The sequence below is a fragment of the Miniopterus schreibersii genome (genome assembly GCF_964146895.1).
Source record: "Miniopterus schreibersii genome assembly, chromosome: 4".
NCBI lineage: Eukaryota > Metazoa > Chordata > Mammalia > Chiroptera > Miniopteridae > Miniopterus > Miniopterus schreibersii.
In genome coordinates, this window is record NC_138105.1 from 17,824,680 (window position 1) to 17,842,065 (window position 17,386).

At 44.6% G+C, this 17,386-nt stretch overlaps 2 protein-coding genes across 2 annotated transcripts; both read right to left on the bottom strand.

Annotated features, from left to right (window-relative positions):
* Positions 1–624: 624 nt before the first annotated feature.
* Positions 625–11,589, bottom strand: LOC308555645 (protocadherin beta-14-like). The gene is made up of 2 exons (XM_081134027.1): positions 9,114–11,589; positions 625–3,097 (listed from the first exon to the last, which is right to left on the bottom strand). The coding sequence occupies exons 1-2, from the start codon at positions 11,503–11,505 to the stop codon at positions 705–707; spliced, it is 4,785 nt and encodes a 1,594-aa protein (XP_080990153.1). The 5' UTR covers positions 11,506–11,589; the 3' UTR covers positions 625–704.
* A 2,685-nt stretch (positions 11,590–14,274) lies between these two features.
* Positions 14,275–17,194, bottom strand: LOC308555646 (protocadherin beta-10-like; the record flags this gene model as incomplete). The annotated part of the gene is given in 4 exon segments (XM_081134028.1): positions 14,275–16,181; positions 16,184–16,985; positions 16,987–17,034; positions 17,190–17,194. Coding segments are annotated over 4 exon segments (1,908 nt in total). The 3' UTR covers positions 14,275–15,128.
* Positions 17,195–17,386: the final 192 nt, after the last annotated feature.

The window sequence follows — 17,386 nt, forward strand, 5'->3', positions numbered from 1 at the left end:
GGGTCTCTACTGTCAGGTTTCTGCTCCCTCCACTTAGGAATTCTCACCATCACTCCTCCCTTCCCTACCCCTCCCTCCTCCGATCCTTCCTCTCTCCCCACAGGTAACTGGGCTGCCGGCCAAAAGAGGAATAAACGTGGTTACCTCAGCCCATGTTTAACATTTATTTCCTAGCTACAAGTAATCAAGGAAAAAAATAGATGAACTACATCTTAATTGCCAATTTAAGGGCTTGGAGAATGTGACTAGCTTAGCTTTAATTGGGAGTCTATTGCTGGACTAATAAAAATAGTTAGGAAAAGTAAAGAAAAATAGAACAAGCATCTCAGTAGTGATTCTCCCTCTTGGGTCATACAGGGAAGTTCTCCAACGAGAAGTATGGTTGGATATATCCCTTAATCTAAACAAGATTAGAATTTATTTTAATACACCACCACCTACCAGCAACTAGAACAACTGTAAACCTACTTCTGCTCCATTCTGTATTTAAATAAATTATTTGAGGTTGCATTTTGGAAGAAAGACTAAACAAATTCTAGCTCCCTCAGTTTTCCCCCACTTAATATAAAGAGGAGCAGAAAGTAGGTATTGACATTTCAGAGCTCCTAGTGAACTTCCCCAAGAGAAAGAATTTTACATTACAATGAATAAATTTTACAAAGAAGTAGCACTGATTCTAAAAGTTTTGCGTAATAATGAAATCCCTAATTGAACCCAAAGCCATTCAGAAAGGTGTGGCTTTCCTCTCTTTCAGGATTTTGGGGCGGGAGGTGGGGGATAACTGGTTTAAGGAACTTGAACTCGTTGGTCCCCGAGCCTCCAGTCAGGCACACCTCGTACTGGTAGCTCTGGGACAGGGTCCCCGCGCCGCTGACGTCCACCAGGGGGCCCGGAAAGCGGCCCTCGGGCGCCGCGCAGCCCCCCGCCCAGGCGGCCCCGCTCCGCCGGCACAGCCGCACCGCCACGAGCGCCAGCACCGAGAACAGGAGGAGCGACGACACGGCCGCCAGCGCGACCACCAGGTAGACGGTGAGCGGGTCGGCCGGGGCCGCGTCGGCCGCCGCGTCGCGCGCGGGCAGGTAGGGCTGCGAGAAGCCGTCCACCAGCAGCACGTGCAGCGTGACGCTGGCCGACAGCGGCGGCTCGCCGTTGTCCTTGACCAGCACCAGCAGCCGGTGGCGGGGCGCGTCGCGCTCGCTCAGCGGCCGCGCCGTGCGCACCTCGCCGTTGTGCGCCCACACGCCGAACAGCCCGGGCTCCGTGGCCCTGAGCAGCTGGTAGGACAGCCAGGCGTTCTGGCCCGAGTCGCCGTCCACCGCCACCACCTTGCCCACCAGGTAGCCGGGCTCGGCCGCCCTGGGCACCAGCTCGGTGCAGGGCGCAGAGCCGTTCTGCGGCGGGTACAGCACGAAGGGCGCGTTGTCGTTGGCGTCCAGCACGCGCACGCGCACCAGCGCCTGGCCGCTCAGCGCCGGCGCCCCGCGGTCGGTGGCGCGCACGCGGAACTCGAAGGCCTGCAGGGCCTCGTAGTCCAGCGCCCGCAGGGCGAACAGGTGGCCGTTGTCGGCGTTGACCGACACGAGCGAGGCCAGCGGCAGGCCGGGGTCCGGGGGCGGCAGCAGCGAGTAGGTGAGCTGGGCGTTGGCGCCCGCGTCGGCGTCGGTGGCGCTGACGCTGCCGATGTGCAGGGCGGGGCTGTTGTTCTCGGGGACGAAGAGGGTGTAGGAGGTTTGGGTGAAGGCGGGGGCGTTGTCGTTGACGTCGGAGACCAGCACGGTTATGTGGTGCTGGGTTGTCAGCCTGGGGGTCCCCATGTCGGTGACGGTGATGGTGACGTTATACTCGGCTCTGCTCTCTCTGTCCAGTGGTTTTTCGGTCACCAGAGTGAAGAAATTCTTGAACGTTGGTTTCAGGATAAAAGGGAGATCATCTTGAATTGAGCAAACCATCCTTCCGTTGTCTCCAGAGTCTTGGTCTCGTAAGCTAAAAACAGCGACCACCATTTCAGGGGATGAATTTTCTGGTATGGGGCTGGTAAGAGAAGTTATGACTATTTCCGGTGGGTTGTCATTCACATCTACAACCCGAACTAAAATTGCTGATTTCCCCGAGAGACTCCCACCATCAATGGCCTGAATATTTATTGTATAAGACTGAATTAACTCAAAATCCAGAGGCGCTTTTAAATGGACTTCACCAGTAACTGGATGGATTTCAAATGTTTTCCGTATGTCTCTGGAGACGTGCGAAAATGAGTAAATTAGTTCTCCATTTATTCCTGCGTCTAAATCTGTAGCAGACACCTTGACCACTAAGGAGTCCAGAGGGCTGTTTTCTGGTACTTGAACCTCATAGACAGGCCTGTCGAACTCTGGGGCATTGTCATTGATATCTAAAACCAGCACACGCACCACTGCAGTTCCAGATCTGGGCGGAGACCCACCATCCACTGCTGTTAGCGTCAATCTAACCTCAGGCTCCTTTTCTCTATCCAGAGATTGGTCCAGTACCAGCTCTGGGTAATGTCTGCCCTCCTCACTGTCTTGTAATTTAAGGTGGAAATGAGGATTGGGACTTAAGGTGTAGTTTTGGACACCATTCTTTCCTACATCCAAATCCTGAGCACTCTCCATTTGGAATGAGGTTCCTGGAGCAGTAACTTCTGAGATTTTCAGAAGCATATCTTTATCTAGGAACGTGGGAGTGTGATCATTTATGTCTTTGACCCAAAGCTCAGCTCGAAAAAATTGCAAAGGATTTTCAAGTAACACCTGGAAATGCAATATACATGGCTCCTTGAGATCGCAAAGTGCCTCCCGGTCCAGTTCCTCATTTAAAAGCAAGTTGCCGGTCTGCTGATCCAACCACAAGTATGATTTATAATCGTCAAAGATGACTCTGGCGCCCCGTGCAGCCAGGTCTTCCACACCAGAACCTATGTCATTCACCACGTTCGCTACAAAGGATCCTGTCTCCATTTCCTCTGCCACAGGATAGCGCCTGGTCTCTGAACACACCAAAGACCCTCCCAGGAAAACAAAGAAAAGCAGCACTTGCCTTATGTGCTGAGGACTCCCCTCTCCCAGCTCCATGGCTCCTTAGCCAAACGCCTTTCTTCAGAAATGTTTCAGCTGAATCTGAAACAGCTCCAGGAGTTGCTCCTCTCTGTCAGGCCGCACCTTTGGTAATCTATAGATTTATAATCCTGTCGTGCTGGTTTTGTTGGCTGCCTAGCTTTCTTCTGAAAGCCCCTTTTTCCTCCCTGCTGCTTTAGCGCTATCAGTTCCACTGCTTAACGGAAGCCAGTGGCTCCTGGTGTAACAAAAAGTTCCCTGTATTATCCTGCAGCGCCACCAAGCGACTCCGCAGACTCTCAGGTTTTAAACAGAGTCAAATAAGTTTCAGACAAAATATTAATCTACCTTGTGTGTTTACTGATAGGTTTAAATGATATTTTCTCCTATATTCCTATTTTCTTTTCCAAGTTGCGTTCTTTGCGATATGGGATGCTGTCGTTCTTCAGTCCTTAACACAGTAAAACACAATCAGCTAGAGCTGTCGTGGCTATAAAAAGCACATTTAAGATAAAGCTCCAACCTCAAGGAAGTTATGCTCTCTCATCTTCAAGTAAGTTATAAAGACAATATACAAAACAACTAAAAATAATTAATATGGCTCTTTTATGTAATAGACTTAGTGAGCAAAAGGTTTGCAGAAAAACTAGAGGTCCTAGTTGTCCCTAGCAGTCAGCAAATACTCTAAGACAGTAAGAGTAAGGCTGTGCTCTGGAAACTGAACCTGGTATATGCAAATCGTTGTTTGGGGGAAACTGACATTTCAGGCTGGGTAAAGGGTACCATTTATTTAGGGATAGTCCATAGGAGACTCATCTGGCAGCAGTAGAAAGTAAATACTCAACAGTACTGAATAAAATAGGTCTACTTTCTGAACATTAAAAAATGTTGAACAAACTAAGACCCCAGTTTAGTTGTGGAACTGAATTCCATTTTGCAGACCCAGGTCTTCCAGAAGCATAATTCTAAATGTGTTATTCATCCATTCAATAATTTGTTCAGCAAATATTGATTGACCATATATTTTGTGCTAGACATGGTGATAAGTGTAGAGAATGGAGTGGTAAACAGACAGGCATAGTTTCTGTCCTGAACTATGGAAGCAGAAAAGTGACCACACATTAAAAATAGAGCATACTGGATGCCATGGTAGCCAAAGCTGATGCTATTATAAGAGCAAAGATGAGGGCTATCTAACCAGAATTTGGATGTACAGGAAAGACTTTTCTGGAGAAAGGACACTAAATTGGTACATGAAAAATGAATATGAACAATCCAAACAAAAATTCAGTGTGGGGTAAAATTTCCAGGAAACCGAAAAACGTGATATCCAAAATGAGCGAAGTGTTTTGGAAGAACTGAAATGGGATCAATATGGTTGAGCCATACAGCAAAAGGAGAGAAAATGTGAGAGTTGAGACTGGGAAGATGAGCAGATATTTTGTGAGCCATGCCAAGGTATTTGGACTCTGTCTGCATCAGTGGAAATGCAAGATTATTAAGGGTAAGTTTTAATAGAAAAATGGCATGACCATGTTTTTACTTTTCGGAAGATCATCCTATTTCAGAGTTGAGCAAAAATTAGAGAGGAGTAAGACTAGAGGCAGGAGACCGATTAGAAGTTGTTGCAGTAACACAGGTAAGAGATGAGACTGGCCTCAACCAGAAATGCAGTATTTAGAATAATCAAGATAAAATATATTGGATGTGGTGATAGATTAGTCATAGAGGCACTGGAATAAGGAATGAAAGTAAATATACTTTTTTCCAGGCTTAGGGAACTGAGTAAGTGGTAGTGCTATTAAGTGATAAAGTAAATATGGGAAGAGGAAATGAGAGAAATGGGTATGTAGCTGGAGAAGATGTTTTGGTTTGAGGAAGGGAAATTTTTAACTTAAAACATGTTGAGTTTGAGGTGTCCATAGAGGAGCCATATAAATAGTTAAGTAAATGAGCTTCCATTACATAAATGCAGGTGAGAAAAGAGGTTTAGGCTGCAGAGACAAATTTAGAATTTATTGGTATAAATGGTGATTGAAGACCTTCGAGAAGGAATATAAGCTGGATTAAGAAAAGTATGTTTGAATTTGGGATTTCAGCTCTTAGAGACCACCATCTCCAGGAAGTGGCCATAGTCATAGGTGGCTAGACTAGACTAAAAGTGGGTGTCACTAGAGATGAAGGAGGTGAGAAACAGGTCAAACTCCTGTATTCAGAATTGTGGCAAGGTATGGACAGAGGCAAACTATAACAAGTTATATTGGAGAATAAAATGTCTTTACAGCAATTCTCTCTCATGATCTTGATTCATTTAAATCTAAACTGATATCCAGTTGATTTGATTCTCTCATTTGATGACTCTTATGTGCAAAGACTATTTAGGCAGGACAGTTTGCGAATTTCTTTCAGCACATTGAGGATATCTTATCTTCTTTTAGCTTCTATTATTACTGTTGAGAAATTGTCAACATGGAACATAGCTGTCAGTCTAACAGTCTTGTGTTTAAAGGTTAAATATCTTTTCCCTATGTTTTTTCCTTTTTTAAAAGGAAAATGGCTTTCTGAAATTTCACAATGATGTTTCTAGGCATGGTTATCTCTTATTTATCCTGCTAGGTTTATCTCTTGAATCTGCATTGGTGTGTTCATCAGTTCTGGAAATTTTCCAGCAATTATTTTTTCAAATAATTGATCTTTCTGTAATTCTGGTTAAATATATGTTAAATCTTTTTATTCCGTCCTATGTTTCTAACCATCCTCTCCATATTTTTCATCTTATTAACTCTCTGAGCGGCATTCTACATAAATTATTCTCTGGCCTCTTTCACCCTATGAATTCTTCATTTGGGTGTATGTAATTTTCTATTGAAACTTTTAGTCAGTTTTAAATTTTGATTATCATATTTTTCAGTTTTAGGAGTTCTATTCTGTTCTCTTCTAACCTTACAAATTTATTGTTTCTTGTTGTCTGTACATCTTCAAGTATAACTTTTATTTCTACTTGATTGCTTCTTTTTGGAAAAAAAAGTCTTTATTGATCTCAGAGGAAGGGAGAGGGAGAGAGAGAAACATCAATGATGAGAGTCATTGATCAACTGCCTCCTGCAAGTCCCTTTCTGGGGATCGTGCCAGCGACCCAGGCATGTGCCCTGACCCGAGTTAAACCTCTATCCCCTGAATTATAGGTAGATGCTCAACCACTGAGCCATGCCAGCCAGGCTATAACTTTTATTTCAATTAAAGTGGTTTACATGTTATAAACTGTGCCTGATAGTTAAAATATCTGAAGTTTTTACAAATTTATTTCTGTGTTCTGTTTTTTTTTTTCCTGCTGGCTGTCACTCATAGTGTCATGTTTCTTTGTGTATGCAGTTATTTTTGTGTCCAAGTTAAGAACAAAATTATTTATATAAATAATTCTAGGCTTAGAATGAATAAACCTTTTTCATAGAAGCTCTACATTTGGTTCCATCAGGATCTGTCAGTGACCACCTTAAATCAAGTTAATTGCCCAAAATCAAGTCCAAAGCTGATATTCCACACAAGGGCTCACCCACCCATTTGTAAAAATGTAGCTCTTAGGGATTCATATTTATTAATATAAGGGTCTTCTATAAACTTCTCAATTTGTTATGCTTTGATTTTCTCCCTCATTATATAAACTGTCCACTTACAGGTTGGAGACATCAAAATAGAGGCTCACATTTCCCAAGATTCCAAATGTTCCCAGGGAAAAAGTGGATTTGGGGCTCACTTATCTCTATAGGTTACCTTTAAATAGTAACCGTGACCTGACAATATATGAGTCCTATCAGATAATTGTTTTCAGTGGAAGTGTTGGTCTATATAATCTATACTATTCTTATTAAAAATGTAAAGTATCGAGGATATTGTTATGTCTCAAAATTAAAAGTGAACTCTTAGCTTCCATGAGGTATGGGCAATTGATCTTCTCAAGAGCATAGAGAAAAAATATTTATTCTTAGCCACTGATCAATACTAAACCCCATAATGCTGCAATCAATTTAAACAATCTCTTAGAAGAGACTATTTCTGTCATGCACATTGGTATAGTTCTCTCTTCTTTCTGCACCCTTACTCTCCTATATATAAACACATATCTTCTTTCCTACATCTGTTCCTTCTCTCTTCCATTATGTTTGTTTATATATTTGTATTTTCTACAAATATGATATTTATTATATGGATATATGGCACTATACTTTTATGTCTTTCTTCCTTTTAAAACATTTGGGATTTATCCATGTGGTGGTATGTACACCTGGTTCACTCCTTTTGCTCACTGCATAATACTCCTTCACAACCAGGTTCTACATTTTATTGACTGATTGCTTTACTGATGGGTGACTTATGTAGGTGGACCGGTACTGTTTGCTTTTCCAAGATGGACATTCTCATGCACATCATTCTGTAAAGCCAGGTAAGAGTGTTTTGGCTTATATGCACCAGAGTAGAATTGCTGGATCATAGGATATGTACATACTAATTTTCACTAAATACTACAGACAATCTCTCAAAATAAGCAGTACATGCTATTTCCTATTGTTCCACTTTATAGTATCCATTGAACTGTCCACTTATAGATTGGAGACATTATAATTTGTAATACCATGAGGCATCTATAAACCATAAATACAGGCCTCATTTCCTCTTTGTGACTATCTGAGAGAGGCCACAAAGTATTAAGGATTTTTTATATTTACTCTTAAAAATCAGTAGGAAAGTGAACCTAATCTATTTCATTAGTTTGAATTTTCATTTCAATTTCTTAAGAAGTTTTTAATCTGTACTCTTCCGGTGGAGGATTATTTTCCTCAGGATGATACCATAAACTACATTCTAGTTACATAATAAACAATATAAGATAACACAAACTAAAACTGGCAAACATGGTATATTTGCAGAAAACAAAATAGGAATATCAAGTACCAAAACATTATAAGACTCTTCTCCCCAAACAGCATCATCATCAACAACAAAGAAAAATTATTTAAGATACCAATAATTTCTAATGTGGTCACTTTTACTTTGTCAAAAAGTAAAGTCTTAAAAAACCCTTATAACAAAAAACAAATGAAAGAAACCCTAGTACTAAATACGGCGAGGTAGCATTTTTAACATTTATGATGAAATTTTTGAGGAGAAAGTGTGATAAAATCCAATATACTTCCCGCCCAGATTCAGTAGCATTTAACATTTTTGCTTTATCTATACTTTAATGAAATGTCTAGAAGTAAATGACATGTACCCCGGAATTCTCTCTTAAGACGTCAGTTGGCAATTCCAAATAATCAACATTGTCTTGCATAACAACAGCGCCATTACCACAACAAAACTTAGCAGTAACTTCGTTAAGATGCCATTTTTTCAACTTTTTAAAATAAATTTAAGAAACATCAACTTGTTCCATTTAAGAATTTTTTTAAAATCCTTACTTTTAATCCATTGCTTTTCCAGAGAGAGGGTGGGAGGGAGGGAGGGAGAGAGAGAGAGAGAGAGAGAGAGAGAGAGAGAGAGAGAGAGAGAGAGAGAGAGAAACATCGATTGGTTGCCTCCCACAGGTTGGTGGGGCACAGGGAGTACCTGCAACCCAGGTATGTGCTTCTTGATGGGAAATTGAACCCAAGACCCTTAGGTCCGCGGGCGACTCTCTAACCACTAAACCAAACCGGCCAGGGCTGTTCCACTTACTTATGCATCATTGGGTGAGTCTTGTATGTGCCTGACAGGGAACCAAACCTACAAACTTGTATCAGGACGACGCTCTAATCATCTGAGCAACCAGGCAAGAGCCAATATACCATTTTTGAAAGAAATAAATGAAAAAAAAAAAACACCAGAAAACACAAATTATGTTTATTTATTTATAGCCATTAATAAAGATTTTTAACGCAACTGCAAGAGCATGAGGAATAATGCATGCAACTACTGTACAACCCAAATCCACTACAAGTCAGCAACGTATCCCCAGGTTGCCAAGGGTAAGGAAAGATTAAATGTTTAAAATAACTTTTTATTGGATACCGAATCCAAAGCTATTCCTAAAGTTCTCACTTTCCTCTGCATTCTTACCAGTGTCGTGGACTGGAAGATTGGGAATGATCGGCTTCAGAAATTTAAACTCACCAGTCCCAGGGTCTCCCGTCAGACACACCTCGTACTGGTAGCTCTGGGACAGGGTCCCCGCGCCGCTGACGTCCACCAGGGGGCCCGGAAAGCGGCCCTCGGGCGCCGCGCAGCCCCCCGCCCAGGCGGCCCCGCTCCGCCGGCACAGCCGCACCGCCACGAGCGCCAGCACCGAGAACAGGAAGAGCGACGACACGGCCGCCAGCGCGACCACCAGGTAGACGGTGAGCGGGTCGGCCGGGGCCGCGTCGGCCGCCGCGTCGCGCGCGGGCAGGTAGGGCTGCGAGAAGCCGTCCACCAGCAGCACGTGCAGCGTGACGCTGGCCGACAGCGGCGGCTCGCCGTTGTCCTTGACCAGCACCAGCAGCCGGTGGCGGGGCGCGTCGCGCTCGCTCAGCGGCCGCGCCGTGCGCACCTCGCCGTTGTGCGCCCACACGCCGAACAGCCCGGGCTCCGTGGCCCTGAGCAGCTGGTAGGACAGCCAGGCGTTCTGGCCCGAGTCGCCGTCCACCGCCACCACCTTGCCCACCAGGTAGCCGGGCTCGGCCGCCCTGGGCACCAGCTCGGTGCAGGGCGCAGAGCCGTTCTGCGGCGGGTACAGCACGAAGGGCGCGTTGTCGTTGGCGTCCAGCACGCGCACGCGCACCAGCGCCTGGCCGCTCAGCGCCGGCGCCCCGCGGTCGGTGGCGCGCACGCGGAACTCGAAGGCCTGCAGGGCCTCGTAGTCCAGCGCCCGCAGGGCGAACAGGTGGCCGTTGTCGGCGTTGACCGACACGAGCGAGGCCAGCGGCAGGCCGGGGTCCGGGGGCGGCAGCAGCGAGTAGGTGAGCTGGGCGTTGGCGCCCGCGTCGGCGTCGGTGGCGCTGACGCTGCCGATGTGCAGGGCGGGGCTGTTGTTCTCGGGGACGAAGAGGGTGTAGGAGGTTTGGGTGAAGGCGGGGGCGTTGTCGTTGACGTCGGAGACCAGCAGGGTTATGTGGTGCTGGGTTGCCAGCCTGGGCGTCCCCATGTCGGTGACGGTGATGGTGACGTTGTACTCGGATCTCATCTCTCTGTCCAGTGGTTTTTCGGTGACCAAAGTGAAGAAATTCTTGAATGTTGGTTTCAGGATAAAAGGGAGATCATCTTGAATTGAGCAAACCATCCTTCCGTTGTCTCCAGAGTCTTGGTCTCGAATACTAAAAACAGCGACAAGGGTCTGTGGCGCGTTTTCTGGTACTCTGTTTGTAATTGATGACATGGTCACTTCTGGTGCATTATCGTTTATATCCATTACTTTAATCAGAAGAGTGCATTTTTCTGAAAGACCCCCACCATCTGTTGCCTGAACATTTACAATGTAGGACTGTATTACTTCAAAATCCAAGCTAGATATCAAACGTATTTCACCAGATGTTGGGTTGATTTCAAATGTTTTACGAATGTCTTCAGATGCATGTAAAAATATGTAAGATATTTTCCCATAATTTCCTGCATCCAAGTCCTTAGCAGAGATGGTAATTATCCAGGAGCCAATGGCTGTGTCCTCCGGGACCTGTACCTCATATTGCCTCTGAGAAAACTCAGGGGAGTTGTCATTTATGTCCAAGACCTTGATGAGAACCAAAGTTGTTCCAGACCTGGGTGGGGACCCACCATCCAGTGCTACAAGTGTTAATCTGAGCTCAGGCTCCTTTTCGTGATCTAACATTCTGTCCAGGACCAGTTCTGGGTATATCTTTCCATCACCACTGTCTTGAATTTTAATGTAGAAATGAGAATTGGGGCTAATTGTGTAGTTTTGGAGACTGTTGCTTCCTATGTCCAAATCTTGGGCACTCTCCATTAGGAATGTGGTTCCAAGAGTGGTACTTTCTGATATTTTCAAAAGTATTTCCTTGTCCAGGAATGTAGGGGAGTGATCATTTATATCTTTGATGTGCAGCTCAGCCCTAAAAAACTCTAAAGGGTTTTGCAATAACACCTGAAAATGCAACACACAGGGCTCGGTGGAGCCACACAGCTCTTCTCGGTCTAGTTTCTCATTTAGGAGCAAATCTCCAGTCAACAAACTGAGGTGTAAATGCTTTTCATTATCATCAGAAACTATCCTGGCCTCCCGTGAGGACAGCTCCTCCACCCCAAGCCCCAGATCCCTTGCCAGATTGGCTACGAAAGATCCAATTTCTGTTTCCTCTGCCACAGAATAGCGCATAGATCCAGGACCCGCCTCAGAAAATCCCAGCAAAACAAAGAGAATCAGGACTTGCCTTTTCCGCAGAGTGAGCACTCCTCTGATCTCCATGGTTCCTTCAAGCAGCCTCTTTTGTGGACAAATTTAAGTTTAGCCCTAATTTTGGAAGCCGATGCTCTGATTTTCTTTTATAGGTAAACCTCAGAGGGCGTATAGTCCTTCAGCAGCTCTGAAAGTGAAGCTCCTTAATGCCTTTCTTTTGAAAGGGTTGTATGTTCTCTGTTCTCTTGAATAATGGAGCCCACAATGTGGTCCATGCACTGTTTTCATCTTATCCTGCAGCGCCACCATGTGTCTCTATGAATCTTTTTTCAGTACTTTTTTTTTTTTATCTTTGAAAAAGTAATTCATGAATACATCTGGAGTATTTTAAAGCAAATCCCAGACATCATATTTTTACCTCTAAATACTTCATAAAGTATCTGTAATAGATAAGGACTTTAAAAATATAACTACCATACCACTATCACAATCAACACATTTAGGAATAATTCCTGGATATAATTAATACTCAATCTGTGTTTTGTTCCCCCAGTTTTTTCCAACAATGTTTTTAATTGTTGGTTTGTTTGAATTGGGATCCAAACAAGGTCTGTATAGTACAATTATTATCACTGTTTTGAATGCTTGACATGAAGAATCCACAAAAATTTCTTGAACTGAAGAAATGGTATTTTATTCAGGCCATATCTGTACTAATTGCTAATTTATTCTCTCCTCAACTCTTGTAAATACTTGATTTCAGTCAATTATAGTTAGTAACATCATTACTTTTTTCATATATATAAAATACACATGTAAGGAAATGGCATATAACAATAATCCTTGTATTTATGGAGCTCACAGGCTAGAAAATGTGGTGGTAATTAAAATATGTCACAATATATGTATAGATAAAGAGTAATATAGAAAGACCTAGAAGGGACATCTTAGACCTAGGAGGCAGTATAGCATAGTGATTAAGAACATGGATTTTGAAACCAAAATGTCTGCATTACAATTCTAGTCTGCCACTTACTATCTGCAGTATTCAGCAACTTATGTATCTCTGTTTCCTGAGTTGTGAAATATGGGTAATAATAGTATTTAGCTCCTAGGATTCTTATAGTCTGGCATGCTAAGAAGCTATAACTCTTTCTTTCTTTCTTTCTTTCTTTCTTTCTTTCTTTCTTTCTTTCTTTCTTTCTTTCCTTTCTTTCTTTCTTTCTTTCTTTCGTTATTTTAAAGGGCATTTAAAAAATATATATATCTTTATTGATTTCAGAGAGAGGAAAGGAGAGGGAAAGAGAGAGATAGAAACATCAATGATGAGAGAGTCACTGATCGAGCCCACAACCCGGGCATGTGTCCTGACCGGGAATCGAACCCCCGATCGCCTGGATCCTAGGTTGATGCTCAACTGCTGAGCCATGCCCGGCCGGGCAACACTTTATATCTCTTTAAGCCAGTGGTCCTCCATCATTTCCACACTAAGTGCAGTAAAGTTAGGAAGTAATATCAATACTTAACTGATTGAATAATATCATACAGGTTTTTGTTGCAGCTTTCATTTAGAGGGGAAAGAACTTGCTCCTAGTTCCACCTCTCAAAATGGAAAAAATTAGAATTTAACCCTTTGCGGTCATATTAAATTTGGACATGGGTGTCGTACTGGTTAGAATTAATTTCCATTGAAAGAGCAGTGATACATAACATGCAAGATTATGAAGGATAAACAAGAGAAATTATGAACTGATACATGAATGAATAAAGATTCCTACGGTTCCTTGCTGTGGTGGCTGAGAGCAGACATAGGACCGCAAAGGGTTAATTAGCTTGCATGGAAAGACTTTTCCCTCCATTTTCCTTCCTTCCTTCTTTCCTTCCTTCCCTCCTTCCATTAATCCTCACCCAAGGATATTTTTTCCATTGATTTTTATTTTTATTTTTCAATAATTATTTTTAAAATATATCTTTTTTGATTTCAGAGAGAGGGAGGAGAGAGAGAGATAGAAACATCAATGATGAGAGAGTCATTGATTGCCTCCTTGCACGCCCCCAACTGGGGATTAAACCCACAACCCAGGCATGTGCCCTGACTGGGAATCAAACCGAGATCTCCTGGATCCTAGGCTGACACTCAACCACTGAGCCACTGCCAACGGGGCTCCATTGATTTTTAGAGAGATAGGGAGAGAGGGAGGGGAGAAGGGAGAGAGAGAGAAATATTAATGGGAGAGAGACACATACATTGGTTGCCTCCCACACATGGCTAACCAGTGGGGATGGAACCTGCAATCCAGGTATGTGCCCTTGATTTGGAAATGAACCTGCAGCTCTTAGGTGTGGGGACCAATGCTCTAAGCATTGAGCGTCACCGGCCAGGGCTCCCTCCATTTTTCTCAAATTCAAAGAATAATGAGCTCACACAGTTCAAAAGCACTGGCAGTGAAATCTTAGCTTTCAAGAAGTTTAAACAGATTATTTTGTACATGCTAGAGCAAGAGATTGTACTTCCTGACAATATTACCAGACTAATAACCAGCCCCTCTACAGTTAAGATAAAGTTTAAAAATATCCTCAAGATGTAGCTTCTGGCATTCATTCTAGTCTGTGGCACTAGAAGCAACAGAATCAATCATTTTACTCACCCTCACTAACCTCTTTCCAATGAGTACTCTCTCTCCCTCTCTCTCCCTCTCCCTCCCTCCCTCCCTCCCTCCCTCCCTCCCTCCCTCCCTCCCTCCCTCACACACACACATTTCTTTTCCTCCTATACACTGACTCATTTTTGTCCATCTATACTTTCCACAACATATAGGCTTTAGATTTTTTGATGAAATTTATTGGAAAACTCGTCTTCAAACAATGAAGTTTTTCTTCTGTAATGTAGTCAGATCATTAAAGGAAAGAGTGGTTGGTTGGTTCCTGCACAGCATGAGACAAACCTTCCTTCTACAATGGTTGAATTTTGAAAAATGAGAATCTTGGAGGATTATCTTTTGATGCCTTTCAATGTTCTACTTATATCAACATATATATCTGAGTAAAATAGATTTGAAACTTCGGATTGCTACCCATTAGTAGGTCACTAAGTCAACTTATGATGACCACATTTGAAAAACAAAATAAAATGGAATAACGTAGGCAATTTTAGATTTCATCAACAAGAAAGCTGAGCATTATTGAAAAACATTTCTTTGTATGTTACAGAATATATCCAACATAATTTTTCTATTGGCTGTCATTTTTTAAGTTTAAAAATCAGTGCCCACTTTGTGTGTGTGTGTGTGTGTGTGTGTGTGTGTGTGTGTGCATGTACACAGAAGGCAAAAAATATACACAGTAGCACGTGAGTCCACTTTATGCTATAGGAAGCATTATTCAGGTGCCTTCTGTCAACTGCATTGCGTTATAGCTTTGCAATATTCAAGAGACACCTGGAAAGTTATGACTTCATATTCCTAGATCCTGCGAGTGGTCACAATATTAATGCACCTTCACAATCACACTCCAGGATGTATAATGAAGAGATGCTGAGAAAATGGCCTTCTGGCCCTTTCAACAAGTTGATTACATTCATGCTTGTATCATAGGACACGATTTTTCAAGTGTATGTTCAATAAACATTTTAAAATGTTAACTAAAATGCAGTGAACTTAAACAAAAATGGCATTGTAAAATAGCAATCATGATTAAACGTGCAGCGTGACGCTGGCCGACAGCGGCGGCTCGCCGTTGTCCTTGACCAGCACCAGCAGCCGGTGGCGGGGCGCGTCGCGCTCGCTCAGCGGCCGCGCCGTGCGCACCTCGCCGTTGTGCGCCCACACGCCGAACAGCCCGGGCTCCGTGGCCCTGAGCAGCTGGTAGGACAGCCAGGCGTTCTGGCCCGAGTCGCCGTCCACCGCCACCACCTTGCCCACCAGGTAGCCGGGCTCGGCCGCCCTGGGCACCAGCTCGGTGCAGGGCGCAGAGCCGTTCTGCGGCGGGTACAGCACGAAGGGCGCGTTGTCGTTGGCGTCCAGCACGCGCACGCGCACCAGCGCCTGGCCGCTCAGCGCCGGCGCCCCGCGGTCGGTGGCGCGCACGCGGAACTCGAAGGCCTGCAGGGCCTCGTAGTCCAGCGCCCGCAGGGCGAACAGGTGGCCGTTGTCGGCGTTGACCGACACGAGCGAGGCCAGCGGCAGGCCGGGGTCCGGGGGCGGCAGCAGCGAGTAGGTGAGCTGGGCGTTGGCGCCCGCGTCGGCGTCGGTGGCGCTGACGCTGCCGATGTGCAGGGCGGGGCTGTTGTTCTCCGGGACGAAGAGGGTGTAGGAGGTTTGGGTGAAGGCGGGGGCGTTGTCGTTGACGTCGGAGACCAGCACGGTTATGTGGTGCTGGGTTGTCAGCCTGGGCGTCCCCATGTCGGTGACGGTGATGGTGACGTTGTACTCGGCTCTGCTCTCTCTGTCCAGCGCTCCTGCTGTCATTAGAATGTAAAAATTCTCCACAGACAGTCTCAAAATGAATGGCAGATTATCTTGAATGTAGCAAACCAGTTTCCCATTTTCTCCAGAGTTTCGGTCTTTTATCCTAAAAACAGCCAGTATCGTCTCAGGAGAGTTCTCAGGAAAGGGGTTGGAAAGTGATGACACGGTCCGTTCAGAGGCATTATCATTGGTGTCCAATACCTCAACCAAAACCGTACATCTTCCAGAAAGGTCCCCACCATCAACTGCCTGTATGTTTATTTTGTAAGACTTCACACTAGCTCATAATCAAGCAACATTTGTCCAGAAGGGTTGATTTGAAAGGTTGTTCGAACATCTTCAGAGGCATCAAAAAGCGAATAGGACATGTTTGCATAGACTCCAGCGTCTACATCTCCTGCAGTGACTTTAGCGATAAGGGAAACTACAGGGCTGTTCTCTGGAGCCTGGGTGTGGTAGGTTGGCTGAGAAAACTGCGGGGCATTGTCATTGACGTCCAGGGTCACAATCGGTAAAGTGGAGATCCCAGACCTGGGTGGAGACCCGCCATCGAGCGCCACCGTGAGTGTTAACCTGAGCTCTTGCTGCTTCTCCCTGTCTAGCGCCTTGTCCAGCACTAGCTCGGGACATATCATGCCTTCATCACTGTCACTAATTTTAATGTGGAAAAAGGGGTTGGGGTTGACAGTGTAGTTCTGGATACCGTTAAGTCCTCCATCTGAATCCTGTGCTCTCTTGAGTGGAAGTGTTGTCCCTTCAGCTGTATTTTCTACGATTTTTAAGACTGTCTCTTTGTCCTGAAACACTGGTGAATGATCATTTATATCCCTGACCCTCAGTTCAGCCCGGTAAATCTGAAAGTGGTTATTCATTAAAATTTGGAAATACAGCATACAGGGCTCCGTGGAGCCACACAGCTTCTCCCAGTCCAGTATCTCATTTGTAAGCAACTCCCCAGTTTGAGAATCCAGGAGCAAGTGTTGTTTGTTATCATCAAAAACCACCCCGGCTCCCCTTGCAGCCAGCTCCTGGTTCCCTAGCCCCAGATCCTTTGCCAGATTGACCACAAAGGATCCTCTCTGTTTCCTCTGTCACTGAATATAGTCCAAACCTGAGTCCTGCCAAGGATACTCTCCAAAACAGAAAAAGAGAGACAGGACTTGCCTTTGTCTTGGGCAGTGCAACCCTCCAGCCTCCATAGCTTCTTCTGAATGCATATTTTGTCAATATTAGTCACAATCACAGCTCCCAGCACAAAGAAACAGCAGTTGCAAACAGCAGACCTACACCATGTAGTAGCAGGGGCCTGGGGTTTTGGTGTTTGTTCGCAGTCTTGAAGAGCTATGGCTTTTCTCTCAGCCTGCTTGCCGCATCCTTCCTTTTCTTGTTAGTGACTTCTGCAGCATTCTTAGTTCAATTCTTTATTTGGTCTCTTTAGCCTGCAGCATCTCTGCCTGGCCTCCAACAGACTCAAATGGCTGTAC